The sequence below is a fragment of the Euprymna scolopes genome, chromosome 26, assembly GCF_053919585.1.
Source record: "Euprymna scolopes isolate OS-2025 chromosome 26, ASM5391958v1, whole genome shotgun sequence".
Lineage (NCBI taxonomy): Eukaryota > Metazoa > Mollusca > Cephalopoda > Sepiida > Sepiolidae > Euprymna > Euprymna scolopes.
The window spans coordinates 59,452,663-59,467,400 of record NC_136507.1 but is presented as its reverse complement, the minus strand read 5'-3'; the positions used below and the strand labels follow the sequence as shown (position 1 = coordinate 59,467,400).

The following is a 14,738-nucleotide window of genomic DNA, read 5'->3' as shown; positions in this document are numbered from 1 at the left end:
AGAAAGTTGTAAAGACACCGGATGTTAAGATTACACTTACTTATGTACGGAAGCCTATAAGTGTAAAAAAAAAACACTAATTCAGAAACCTTAATAATCTCGATATATTCCTTCAAATTTTCCACTTTTAAAGGTTTTCGGAGGCGCTGAAAAACGGAAATAACCATTTATATATACGGCAAACGAAACTAGTAGTTTTCAAGATAAAAAATTTTACAAATGGTCACAAAGTGGGGGGTCACTTTTCTATAATGATGTGACGTCAAATGGGCACCCACTTTATGGCCACATTGCAATGAACAGATTTGGCTGTAATTTTAAAGGAATTTTCGAGGGTGGCTTCATATTGACCCTATATGAATAAAAGGAGATAACATCGTCCTTTTTCTTAATGTGGGCGCCTTTACGCTATCGTACATGAAAACTGGGATTTTTCATTTTTGGATTTACACGGATTACGAAATGACGAAGATATGCAATGTATTTTTTTTTAATATCTTAAAAAAATACCTGAATTTTTTATTTATTATACTATAAATCTGCATTATAGGGTTTTGTCTTTTTTTTTTATATCGAAAAAAAGGAAACCAGGAATTAAATATAAAAATATACACTGACCGAAAAATAATGACTGGAAAATTCTAAACAAAAATTAAGCTTCCACGTAAAAGAAAAAAAAACAAAAAAAAACACGTGGTTATCGAAAAAAGAAGGATTTACATTTTGGACTTTACCGGTAAATTTACAGATAAGTGATATTTTTTTGTTGTTTTAAATTTGAGTATTTTATTTATTGATGTTTTATCTTCAATTTGTGATATATAAAACGTGTCGACCAAAATTAATTATTAAAATTCTCATAGACATTTCAAAATGGGGGGGTGAATTTATAAAACAACGTTTGTCTAAAATATTATATTCAGTTTATCGGAAAGAGCATAAAATTTTACATTCACCCTGAAAAAAACGTAACAATTGAACGAATAGGAAAATTTTGATAGATTTTTAAAGTTTAAAAATTGAAAAATATTCATCTCATAAAAATCAATTGATTTCACTACCTAACAAAATGGCTCCCAGAGCGCACGCACGCACTTTGTAAACAATGTTTTTTAAACAATGAAAAATAATATTTCTATTATTTTTTAAACAACTTAAATAGTTTATTTTGGAAGCATATTCTATAAAGAAAATAAATAACCCACTTTAGAAAGAGAAATTACGAGTTTTCTATATTTTATTCGCAGTTTTCTGTTAGGGGTGTCAAAAATTCCCCCCAAATTCTGATACTGCTAGCCATGCTCTAATCTCCTTAGCTGTGGTTGTTTAAAGTTTCTGAACACGCGCACGTTATAAAACTTTTCTTCATCTAAGGTCTGGTGGTCGTTTTCTGAAAATTAAAATTTCATGCATCTCAGTCGCAGGCGTCATGCAAAAGAAAAAAATATAATATACAAACACAGGTATGGTATATATATATATATATATATATATATATATATATATATATATATATATATATATATATATATTATTTATTACACCATAGATGAAATTCCAATAGTAATATGTAATTCCAATATATATACAGAGTATGTATAATGGTGGCCAGACCTTAGAAAGGAAAAAGTTTTTTGGCGGCCATGGCACCTTAGACTTAGACCTTAGATGATTTTCTTTTTTCTCAGTCAGAGTCTGTCAGCAATTCCTCGCAGTACATTACCAATGTCTGTAAGGATTTTGTGTGTCTGTGTGTTAGGTATATGCGTGTGTGCAGTTCTCGATCTCGTAATAGTACGAATTCGTTGAGAGGGAATTTTTTTTTTTTTCGTCTGTTGTATTTTCTTTGTCGGTTTCATCAGTGTCACTAATGATGATCGTTAACTTGTCAGGGCTATCAGATGGTGCACTCGGCGAGTTTGTAGGTGTCATCATCGCTTCTAAGTTACTGTCCGTAAACGGTATTGTCTGGCTGTCTTCGATAAGCGGTGTCGGACAGTTGATGGGATGTCCATGTTGTTTGCAGACCTGTGCTGGTTGAGTTTCGTCCAGTTCGCAGAGCTTGAACTCGTCCATAAGGTCTCGTTTCACGGGTTGCATACACGGTTTTTTAGCGGGGCTGTGTTGGTCCGCCTCCCGCCATGTGTACCGGCTGGAAGGTTTCGGTTGTGTGGTCGACTGTGCGGCTGTGGGCACGTAAATTTCTTGTTCATATGCGTGTATGTGCTTTTGCTATATAGTCAACCACATTTTCCATGGCTTGTCGCCCGTTGGCTACGTGCCGCCATGGGTCGTCGATAGGCTGGGTGTGCGTTTCAAGATGCGTTCACTCTGATGTTTGACGTTAACGTACGTGTCAGTCCCTTCCACGATACATTTTGCCTCCTCCATGTTTTGGGGCGTGAACCACATCTTCTCATTGAAGATGAGGCTTTTGTCCACGCAGCTCCAGAACGTGAAGGTGTTGCTGGCCTGACAACGCATTCTTCCCGCATTTATCAACCCGTTCCGGATGCTACGTAGTATATAGGATTTCCCGGAGTTGGACGGTCCTGTTATGTGGAGTGCGTTCTTTTTGGGTCAAATCTTGTGGCACACCTCGAAGCTGGCAGTTGCAAAGTCGTCCGCGTCTATATGATGAAAATTTACCGATTCGTCATATATGTCCAGGGAACGTTGGACGGGCCAGTACTGCTGGGTCATGCTGCTGAACAGTCCTTTTTTTTCTCGGATCTGCGCGTGTATTGGCATCACTCTGGACGTCTGCTACTGCCGCCGCTATGATGTTGGAGAAGTTGGCTGTGTTTTTGTGTATCGACTGCCAAGTCGTCTGTGTCGTAGATTTTGCTGTACGCATACAGTACAGCATAATGTCCCCAAAGTCCGTTGAGTTGGCATGTTTCATTATTTTTGTTATGAAGTCATACTTCTGACCGCGGAGACTGTCGGCCTTATTTGCTAGTTTTGTTTCGTCAATGTCGGGACTCGGTTTGCATAATGTTTTACTTGTCAGTTGTCGTAGGAAGGCTAATTGTCGGTCCGTTGTCAGGTTACTGGCCGCTGTCACGCACTGGATGTCCAGGTCAGTCTGTAGGTACTGGCAGAGCCTGTACGGCGAGTATACTTTAGGGCACGTCATTGTGTACGCTAACTCACCGCGGTCCTGTAGTGTATGTTTAAGGTTTGAAAAACTGTATTCGCTGATCGGATGGTCGTTGTGCCAGCTTATGATGTAGAAGTGGTCCATGTCCGAGCAGTTTTTTAGCTTGCTCGCTCCAGCCTTGTGGTACACCATGATGTTTGGGTGTTGTTCCAGGACGTTGACTAGGAGTTGGTGCTCTCTGTTTGTTTGGTCTGTTGTTACCATCTTTTTGAAGGTGTCTAGTTGCGGTCTGTCTGGTCAGATTCCAAAACTTTTGGGACGTTGCCATCTGTAGACCCAAGTGTAGGGTGTAGTGTCGGAGAGGATGTATTCGTTAAATGTCTGCTATATTCGTGTTTTTATAGATCCTTCATATAATGAGTCAGCACAAGGGAATTAAGTCCTTGATAAAAAAAAAAAAAAAAAAAATCACTTATTTCCCTTTAGTTAGTACATAATCTGTCTGGAGACACCTTCCTCCTCAACAAAATTTGTGTCTGTATGAATGCTTTTTTTTTTTTTTTCCAAATTTTAGATATTATTCATCTAGAGCAATGCAGATAGAAAACTAAATCAACTTTGTGTCTATTTGTTTTATTGTTTTTGACTTTTAGCCAGACATACAAACATTCACACAGAAAACCACCCTTTATATAATAGAAGATTAACATTTTAGTGGAATTTCCAGAACCAGACCCAAATAGCATTTAAGCTGACAAAACAGTTTCTAAACGTGAGAACTTTCCTTTCCTATTGTTGTACAGTACTACTGGCAATATAACATACTTAGCTAAAATATATTCGAATTTTTAGTCCAGCAAAAACTACTGCTTATATGAAACATTTTTAAATAATCACCTAAAAATAAAAATCAGTAAGGGAGCTATATTTTTATTTGGATTTTCTGTCTTCTTGTCTCAAGCTTGAAGTCAGATGTTTTGTGAATGACTTTCAACTTTTCCTGTTTGTTGACATTTTGCTTGTTCCCCCCACCAGGATCAGGTTGATATAAACCAATCCCCTTCAAGTCTTAAGTAACCTACCACATGGCTTTGGGCCACAATTGATCTTAAATTGAAAATTATAATAGGTATCTACGTTAAGTTCAAAAATGTACAAACATAAAACCTTAAAACCAAAATGATGCCGAGTTACGAAAGCTAGTTTATTATAAAGCTCTTCAATGTAGTCACACAAATCTCCCTCTTTTCAACCACAGCTACCAAGTGTCCTCTTAATAAAAATTATGGCAGCTTTTGTCACAAAATATTATGAATGATGATAACATTAATCCCAAAACTTTTCTCTTGTGCTTATTGTAAGACTGAAATAATTAAGTGCCTTCTTTCAAAGATCAGACGGATGAAGAACTTCGCTGGAAAATGAACAGAAAAAAAACTAATTGTTTTCTGACCTCAAATATGACAAAATTGGATACAATAAAAATGCGACCAGAAAATATTTTTGGCTTCAAAGCACAAATAAACTTTATATTTTGTGAATATTTTAAAAAGAAACTTCATAAAAATTTTTTTATAAAATATGTATTGAAAATTTTATTTTATTTTATTTATTTTTTTTTTTACATTTGACTGAAGTAAATATTTAAATATCCCTCTGATGTGGAATGTATAGTTCAAAAAAAACCTTATTTGGATAATGTGGTTTAGAGATTGTTTTGTGTGTTAGTAAGAAGGGTACTTGTACAGTTTAATCAAAACATTAAAAAATGAAAATATCAGGGGGGGGGAAGATTATATTGTACGTATCCGTTATGGAATGAAGTTCTCCCCCCAAAAATTTCACTTAATTTCATCAAGTAGTTTTTTTTTTTACAGCGAAAAAACAGTTTGTTATGATACCGAGTAAAAGGTTTGATTTTTAGGAAGAAAAGCTAGTATTAAAGATGGGGAGGGGGTGTTGGTGCTTTAAATTGAGTTATCTCCCTGTGGCATATTCAAAAAATTAAAAGATGGCTACCTTTAAAGCCCTGTCATAAAAACGTGTTTTTCCTATGTAAAAAAAAAAAAAAAACTACTTGATCAAATTAAGTGAAATTTTTTTTCGGAGATCCTCAGTCCAAAACAGATACGTACATTATAACCTTTTTTTTTTTTTTTTATATTTTCATTTTTTAAAGTCTTGATTAAACTGTACAAGTACCATAAAAAGGGTATTTATTTTGTTGAAAGCTATTAAAATAGCGACTTTTTGTGTGCGTTTGGCAGCAGCATACATGGGAGCATGCATCCTGGTTGACTGTTTGATTTGCGTAAGAATATATATTTTTTAGAGAGTATGAAGTCAATAGCAGTAATTAGCCAATCAGTCAATATTGGAGATGATACAGGACAGAAAAGAATAGCATAGATGATACATCTGAAACTGTCCCGATCAATGGACAGTGACATCTAAGATCTACCTGAACTTAAATTTAATCTTAACTGACACAACTGTTTAGAGCAAGTTGCCAGGAAAAGATTAAACCTTGCAAATTGTCCATTAGCATCAAGCACGTGAGTAGGTTTGTCAATCTGGGTCAGCTCATATGCAAGGGAAAAATTATGATCAAACCTTCCTTGTGAGAGTGGACTAGCCACTCTGCCATGCACATGTATTGTTTAGTCAATTGTGTTTTTTATATGATGTGTTTTGTCTGATGTCATGATGATGTTTGGATTGGCAGCCAGATATTTTTGGAGGTAGGGGAGCATTTGGATTGGATATACCTTTGTCATGTAAACGATGCAGTGACGAGGATTCTTTGGATGAGGCTCTTTGTTAGGTTTGGATCCAGATGCCTGTAACTGTGTCAAATGCTGTTGGTAGTGAGGTTTTGATGTGTACATGTAAGAAATTTAAGGCTGAAACTTAGGGTTTCTACTTTTGTAAATAAGAACTCAATGTCAATAAGAATTTAGATTATATCAAGGCATCCAATTGTTTTCCATTTGTTGTTGCATAGGACGTTTTAGAGTTTGCAATTTAGTTTTCTGGTAGGGATTGAAACTGTTGAGTGGTAAAATATTGTTAAAAAGTTCACAATCTTGGAATTTTTGCAGGAGTGTTTAGGCTTCATAGAAAAAGGAAACTAAATTGTAAACTCCAAGGCCTTTATCGAGCACATGTTGCATGTAAAACGGACGTTAAACAGAATCTGATGAGTGTCTGAGTGCATGATAAAAACCGCAGGGAGAGAAGTTCCCTTCAGCTTCACGCTACATTTAAACAGTCATTTTGAAGAAAAACTCATGTAACCTGTGGCAACTAGATTCCAATATTGTAGATTTACACTTGTTTGGTCCAAGGTCATTGTTTAGAGAGTGAAATTAGTTCTGTACAAAGCGTTTCCTCATAAAAAAAAAAAAAAAAAAAAAAAATTCATGCATGGGCATTGTTTAAAAATTTCAAATTCTGGATGTGGATTCACAAGAATTGCAAATAATCAAGCAATGACAATGCTCAAACACAAGTTTCCACTCACCATATAAATATATACACGCAAACATGGTCGTTCTGTTATGAATTTTAAATTAAGCAGATTGCGTTACCTAACAATATTTTGGAAATATATAATTATTCTAGTTCTTTGCCAACCATTACATCTTTTTCCACATGTTCTACAACTCTCTGAACATCTGTTCCAGACATCTGTTGCCCACCAACCAGATCTTCATGCAAAACACCCCTCACCGAATGATTATCAATGCCAAGTCCAGTAGCATGTCCATGACCAGATAGATTCGAACTGTGCAACAAAGCTGGTCTGACATGTTCCACATTTTCTGGGGCACATACCGTTCGTGGAGCTCCATCCAGTTTGCTGTTCGATGTCCCCCGTCTATGAAGTGCATAAACCCAACGTAAGATTGTATTACATGTAGGAACAGGCTTATTCTGGTGAATGTTGAATTTGCGACGAAATTCCTGTTGAACTGCTGTGACAGACTTGTTGTTCTTCATGTAACTGTCGTAGGCAAACCTGCGGTGCTTTACTGTCCACAGTGCCATGGCGTCAACTGAAAAAAAAAAAAAAAATGTTCAGGGATGGTAGTATCCAAAAGCAAAAAAAAGAAGCCGAAATAAAGATAAATTTCACAATTTGCACTCCCCCATATTTAGAGAGAAAGAGAGCAGCATTAAAAACCAACTTGGGAGCAAGACAATATGCATATGTCGAGTGGGTTGGTTGTTTTTGTTTTATAGCATATCAACCCTTTTCAGGTTATTTAATGCCGAATCCAAAGATTCGGAAGAAAAATTTTTTAATAGAATATATTTGTTGTTTTCACGTCGGTTTCTATTTAACCCATAGTTGGGACCCTAACAGGTACTACCACTCCGGGTCAGAGTGGACCTGGGAGCAATGGTAATTAAAGGGTGGCTCCACACTCCCCAAAGCCCACAAGCTGGGGCCTCACCACTGGATATAGTTTAAGGTCATATCTAGGACCCCCATTGAGGGACTTTTACCCTCTGCAGGGGGGGCAGTCGGCGTATTCTAATGCCCCACCGACAGGGCCGTGTAGAGTGGGAGAAGAAAACAAAAGGTCATTTATCCCTCCCCTCATGAATGGATGCTGCATTTGCTCACAGTCAACGCATGAGCGTGGGGGGGGGGTAATATTGGGAGGGGAGGGAGTTGCTAAGATTTCTTTTTTAGCAGGGTCTAAATTCTAAACTTAAAGACCACTTCCTAAAAGAAAAACAAAATTACCTTAGTCTAGAAGGATTTCTCTTTATTGAAATGGTTTCAGGATTAATCAAAATATTTCTTTATAAACCCTTTTTATTCATTATTTCCTTTATAGGAGACAGGGAGATCGTGGACAGTTTTTGTCGTTATGCATATTTTATTAAACATTAACTAACATGCTTTTTAATATTTCATTGGTGGGGACTTCAATTCTTCACTTACTGATCACTTTGGTAATTACAGTTTAATCTGTTTTTGAAGGGGGGTGGTTCTTTTAACCAATCTGTTCGGGCTTTATACCATCTTTCCACTGGGCAATAACAATAGACAAGTCCTATAAGTTATATATAAAAAAATAAGTAAAAATTAAAGGGAGAAAACTAAGATTTCATTTAAAAAATTGATTTTAACAAAGAGTTGTTGGCCAATTACCTTGCCACTTGGACTAGGGGTTAGTTAAAAAAAATTTGGTTAACTGCCTTAAAAAGCTAGAATGGTACAAAATAGGGGTCATTTTACATCTATAATATACTAGCGGGGGGTACCCGGCGATACCCAGGAGTCTTGAGGTAAATCAAAACTCCGGGGGGGGGGGGTAAATAATAAAACAAAAAATGTTTTGGTAGGTGAGTATGAGAATCGAACCCGTACCCTTGAGTTGGAAATTAATGTGTGAAAAAAAAAAAAAAAAAAGTGCTACGTTAACCATTGAGCCACAGCGACAGACAACGTTAAACAGGTTTGAAATTATTTATTTAACTATAAAAACAGGCGTGCACAATAAAAGTTAACTCTGCTGCTTCCATTTGACCTAATTAAGAAGGTCAAATAGAGTCACGCTGGACGTTTTACCCGGCGCAATGCCGAGAACGTCCGTTTGAGTTTAGTTTCAGTTTATTTATACTAAAAAGCCCAATCAACACGCGAGAAGCCAAAATAGCAATAATTTTGTAAAAGTCGACATAAATAAATCTATAAGCTACATGCGTTCCTAAATCCTACATATTATTATCTAGAACCTATATACACAGTTTTAAGCGATAGTAACGACCCCGGGAGCGTGTGCGAGAAAAGCCTTTTGAAGACATACACAAAATGGTCACACACATTTTGCCTTTTATATATATAGAAACCTTACCTGTCTGTTTAAATGTATGCATGAATGCACATATCTTTGTATGTCTCGAAAAAAACTTTCGACAGAGGCAATGGATTTTCACGAGATCGGTATCGTTTTGAAGCTCAACTCTTCGAACAACAAATATCGAAAAATTGGCTAAATTGGCTTCACTCTCAACTGGGCACTTTTCTACAGGGAGGGGTCGCTTTTTTAACCGATATTTTCAAAAGTCATCCCCTCTTTTCAATTGTCTAGCCTTAATTTAAACCTACATCACTTCTGGTTTGGTGGTGGTCGTAACAGCAAAGACGTCATGTTTTTTCCCGTTCTTTTCCTCCTTCACGGTATGGGTTCGAGCCTACCTTCCTACTACCACTTTTTTTTTTTTTTGTGCTCGCAATTTTCCTAGTTTTTTTTTGCTTAATCAACACCCTTACACATACCTCCACTTTCTTTTCCGCCTTTGTGTCACAGGTTCAAACCTGCCTGTGACACCATGGTGTCATGAATGCATGCAGCGAAGTGCATATTTTAGTGAAGGCGGGTGTGTGGCCAGACGGGATGGGGTGGAGGAGTGCAGAGAAATGCAAAGATTTAACTAGCAAAATAGGACCAACCGCCGAGCTGTCATTTTGGGCTTCTTACAAACAAACCAGATGGTATATTGCCTCAAAAGTGGAGATAAAATTGGAGTTATCTCCGATATGTCAAAGGAGATGGTTGCATTAGAAGTGACATTAGATGATAAGGGCTGCACACAGTGCTGGGCAAAAAAAACCCCTAGGGGACTGCCAATGGATATCAGTGTAAGCAACCCCCCCCCCCTTCCCAGGAAGGAGAGAGAAAGGTGTTGAGTGGAGGAGATAAGAGTAGGCTCTGAGAGGAAGAGAGAAAGAGTATTTTTAACCACTTTCGATAGGGAAGTGAGGAAAAAAGGGTTGGATTCAGAAAACAGAATTCTAAAAAGAGTAGAGTTGTAGCCAGAAAACTGAATGGCTGGGCTGGTCAAGTGCTCCCGACTTGGGGGCCTTCGGGGCCTGATGTTATGATGTTAACTAGCCTGTGTTAATGGGAAATCTGTGACTTTACTTGTCTGGTCATACATCGTTCACTGCTATAGTCAGTCACCTAAATTTAGACAGTTGTCGTTGTGAAGTAATGAACTTAATAAATAGTTGTTTGATGAGGTTAGAGACACCCGGTAGGGATGGTGCAGTGTCGGTCCCATTATAACCTACCTAGTACAACTTTTTATTTTTTTGCTCAACACACACCTACAAACAATGCCGGGCACGCAGACTAGTTAAAAATATAGGAAAATGATACCCCATTCTAAAATAGTTCCTTTTTCTGTTTTTGCCAAGTTCTAGGCGTTTACACTAAAGAAAAAGTATAACTTCAGTTTTTAAAGTTAAGGCACGAGTTATGGTGCTTGTGCAGAATAGTGGATTTTGAAGCAGATGCATTTCATGTGAAAACATTATGTACTTATGTGTCATGTTGAAATTAGTATTAATTCCAAAAATTACAAAAAGTGATCTAGTTTTTCAATGGCCGATTTGAAGGAAAGCAAGGGAGAAAAATCAGTTTGTCATACAGAACTAGTCGCACAACTCTTCCACATTAAAACATATTGTAAAATTCGATAATCCTATTTTTACTTCCTCGACGTGACTATCCCCGACAAACCCGACAAGCAACTAAGTCCCACCCCTTTACAGTAGAGATCCCTAAGTGTAAGAAAGCCTTTTACTTCCCCCAGAACTGCAAGTCTTTGGAACTCCCTTCCGAGATTCTGCTTTCCCAACTGTACTGATATGCAGAAGTTCAAGTGTAATGTGAACAAACATCTTTCTACTCATCTCCCTTCATAATGCCCCTGCAAATTATGTCCCCAATAGTAGCTCCCTACTTCAAAGTGGCACTGTGGGCACTGTGCCTTGTTTGGGGTGAAAATTGAATTAAAAAAAAAAAAAAATTATTTTTTTTTTAGATCATTTTTCCTAAAGTTTTAGAATTTATACTAATTTCAAAATGACACGTAAGTACGTCATAATGTTTTCACATGAAATGCATGTTTCAAAATACACTATTCTACACAAGCACCCAAATTGCCTCCCTTGATATCCTTTATCCTAAAGTAAAAAAGTGAGGAGGGAGTAAAGTTTCATCTAATATCGTGAGCGACTGAAAAGGGATTTATTTAACCCTTTAAGTCTACCAAGATTGCATTATATAAAAGATACATTTGGCTTTCTTCAAGATCAACACCCCTAGGTTGAGAAAGGCGGTAGTCCTGTCGGCTGGACGAATAAAAACAAATCATTCCTCTAACATTTTTTTATGATGTTTGTTAAAAAAAAAAAAAAAAAAAAAAATGTAACAATTAATTTTATAAATATATTCTTAGTCTTTACCTGAAATTTTATACTATTTTTGTTGTTTAACCGACAGGACTGCAGAAAGCCTTTGCCAACACGAGGATGCTGATCTTGAAGAAAGCCGATACATTTTAATATTTTAGTTGTATTGTCGAATATTAAAGTTACCAAATGCTCAGCAAGCGAGTTTATATTCTTTGATATTATGATATTTCCCCGGAGAAAAGTAATACGATTTAATGTCCACAAATTGACAATTTTTTTTTTTTTTTTTTTTTTTTGAAATTGCATTTTCACCCCAAAGTGCCACTTTGATGTAGAGGCCACTATCTGGGATATAATTTTTGGGAGTACTATGACGGGAGCTGAGCAGTAAGATGTCTGTTCACATTACATTTAAATTTCTGCATGTCAGTACAATCGGGGGAAACGGGAATCCGGAAGGGAATTCCAAAGTTTAGCAGTCATGGGGGAATAAACTATTAAAGTAGAAAGCTTGGGGTTGTATTACTGTACACATAGATTCGAAAAAGTTGTCAAAAAACAAATATATAACAAATAAATGTTATCAAAGGCAAGATAAGTTACTTTTCTACCAAACTGGATATATTTTTCGTGTTTTTATTCAATGTAACATGTTTATTCAGCTCGAAAAACATACAGTGTTTACCGATGTATTCGAAAATTTAAGATGGCGTCTGATTCTCTCTTTAACACGGTAAGTTTGGGAAAAGGTGTTATGAATAAAACACTATACAAAATACTATTAAAAACCCGCCGAATATATGTCAACATATGTCACGGTAACATATATTGAGCGAGTTTTTAACAGTATTTTATCCGGTTTTTTATTTATAACACCTTTTCCCAAACTTACCGTGTTAAAGAGAGAATCGGACGCCATCTTGAATTTTCGAATACATCGGTAAACACTATGTTTTTCGAGCTGAATAAACATGTTACATTGAATAAAAACACGAAAAATATATCCAGTTTGGTAGAAAAGTAACTTATCTTGCCTTTGATAACATTTATTTGTTATATATTTGTTTTTTGACAACTTTTTCGAATCTATGTGTACAGTAACCCAAGCTTTCTTATAGCTAAGGATTTCTACTGTGTAGGGGCAGGGCTGTGATTTTGCTGCTTGTCTGGGGGTATTTGGATCAAGGGAGTACAAGGGATTGTAGTTCGTCGGAGCATCAACCATCAAAGTACTTGTAAAACAGGCAGAGGGATGCAACAACATTTCGTCGATGGGACAGCGGTTGAAGCCTATCTGATAGTGCGGGACCTATTTGGTTGGCGACTAATTTTTTAACCATGTCTGAGAGGGAGAGACTAGTACAAGATGAACTAGCCCAAATGTAGCAATAATACTTCATACAATAATGGTGGCCTTGTAAAGGTACAGGATACTCTCAGGCGTAAATAACTTTCTAGCACAATGCAGTTTGATTTTAAGAATATATTTACATGTTTTTAGAATATATCTTCTTGCCGTGGTTTACTTGACACAAGAATTAAAAGAAATCTATAACATAAGTTTGTCTAAAAAAATAAAAAAATAAAAACGAAATTAAACGTAGACTTTTTTGTTTTGTTTTTGTCTTTTCTTTTTTCGCTGATATTCCTACAAATCATATAACAATGGATTCGATGGCCTTGTGTCTAATTTGGTCAAAATTTAAATAGTAATTCTTATATTTATATATATATTTGTTGCAAATAAATAATTCATAGTTTTACATTCATGTATGGCAATTAGAAAATTTGAAATAAGCCGGTTTACCTTAAAAGATGGTAAAAAAAAAAATGAATGGGCTCCGACGTAAGATGGCGGAGAGTTTTTTTGTTGTTCTTGTTTTTGTTTTATTTTGTTTTGTTTTTACCCTTTTTTATCTTCAGAGTAAATGAGCGCCACCTAGCGGGGAAAACAAAACATAACGCCATAAGGTGCGATAACCACTGGACTATTTATTTCAATCATTAAAAAAAATGTTTGGTAAAACCGCAGTTTAGTGGCCTGAATATAATGCGATAAAAAAATTGTGTACAGGTGATTAATATTGTTTTATATTGTTGCATTAGCGCTTACACTATCAGGACGAAATTTCAGAAATCGTAATACTGAATTTCACATGAAAACAATGGTATCTACGTATTCCTCGTATTTTGAAAATTATTATATCCAAAAATGACGAAAACCGATAAGGCAGAAAATTATCTATCAAAGAAAATAAAAAATAGAATTTATTGAAAACAATCCTAAGACACTGGAGAGTTCAAAAGGGAGGTAATTTTCCGTTTCGATTTAAACAAGATGGCGGTAATTTTTCACCTTCTAACACGATAAAGTTGTGTTTTTTTTTTTTGTTTTTTAAAACAATGCAGTAATATTCAGGTAATTTTGACCGCATAATTTGGAAGCTACCATTGTAATTTATTAGAATTGACAAAAAAATCAGTAGAAACCATTGTTTTTTTTTTTTGTTTTTTTAATCTGAAAACTCCATTTATCGACTACAAAATCTCGTCCTAATAGTGTAGGAGCGCCGTTGCATTTGTTAAATTTTATTAACTGAGGAACTAATGCTTATAACATCATCATGTTTTTTTGTCTTTTTTTCTAACGATTACTTCAGCATATGTACACATTTCAAGCATGTTCTTAAGAATACAGGCGTAATACTAAACAGATTTTAACTATAAATGGTTCCTCACTTACTAATACTTAATAAAAAACAAGAAGAAAAAAAAACCATTTATTGCTTACACACAATTTTTCATTGCATTATGTTCAAGCCAATAAACCGGTTTTACCACAATGTTTCTTAAAAGTTTAAAATTAAAGAAAATTTTTTAAATATTTTATTTATTTATTTATTTATTTTATTTTTACAAAAGAGTCATCTTTTATCAAGGTACAAAGGTCACTTGAGGATAAGGGTGATTGGGTTAGACAGGTAAACGATGAGACATCGAAGTCACATGTAACGATGATTATATCCAAAAATGACAATGCCTCCCCACCGGACAGAGTTAGACACCAGGGCCATTTTTTAACGTGGAGAAAAGGTACAAAAATAAAAAATTGTCTCAGTCGTGAAGGACTGCTCCTTCACCGAAAGAGAACAAGAAATAGAAGTGCAGCAGCTGAAGAACAGATACTACACTTTGATCTTGGCCAAAAGGCCAAATCTTGTAAACGGCTCAACAAGAATTTGTTAATATTGGACTTGATAATGGCAATGTTATAGTCAGCCAGGAAGAAGCACCGTGATACTGTGTTCCACAGATGGGAAATTCTAAAAAAGAAACTTTGCTCATGAAAGTTCCACTTAATACTAGGTACACATTGATAGTGGTTGTAGCTATACAAGTTTTTGTTGTAAATGT

General features: G+C 35.8%; 1 protein-coding gene across 1 annotated transcript; it reads right to left on the bottom strand.

Annotated features, from left to right (window-relative positions):
* Window positions 1-6,468: 6,468 nt before the first annotated feature.
* On the bottom strand, window positions 6,469-13,259 carry LOC145248090 (uncharacterized). The gene is made up of 2 exons (XM_080109876.1): window positions 13,132-13,259; window positions 6,469-7,161 (listed from the first exon to the last, which is right to left on the bottom strand). Exon 2 carries the CDS (start codon window positions 7,151-7,153, stop codon window positions 6,719-6,721), a length of 435 nt encoding a protein of 144 aa, XP_079966002.1. The 5' UTR covers window positions 7,154-7,161; window positions 13,132-13,259; the 3' UTR covers window positions 6,469-6,718.
* Between the last annotated feature and the right edge of the window lie 1,479 nt (window positions 13,260-14,738).

Bases quoted from the DNA above. Each gene is read 5' to 3' on its own strand.
- LOC145248090 (XM_080109876.1), bottom strand. From the start codon at position 7,153: ATGGCACTGTGGACAGTAAAGCACCGCAGGTTTGCCTACGACAGTTAC.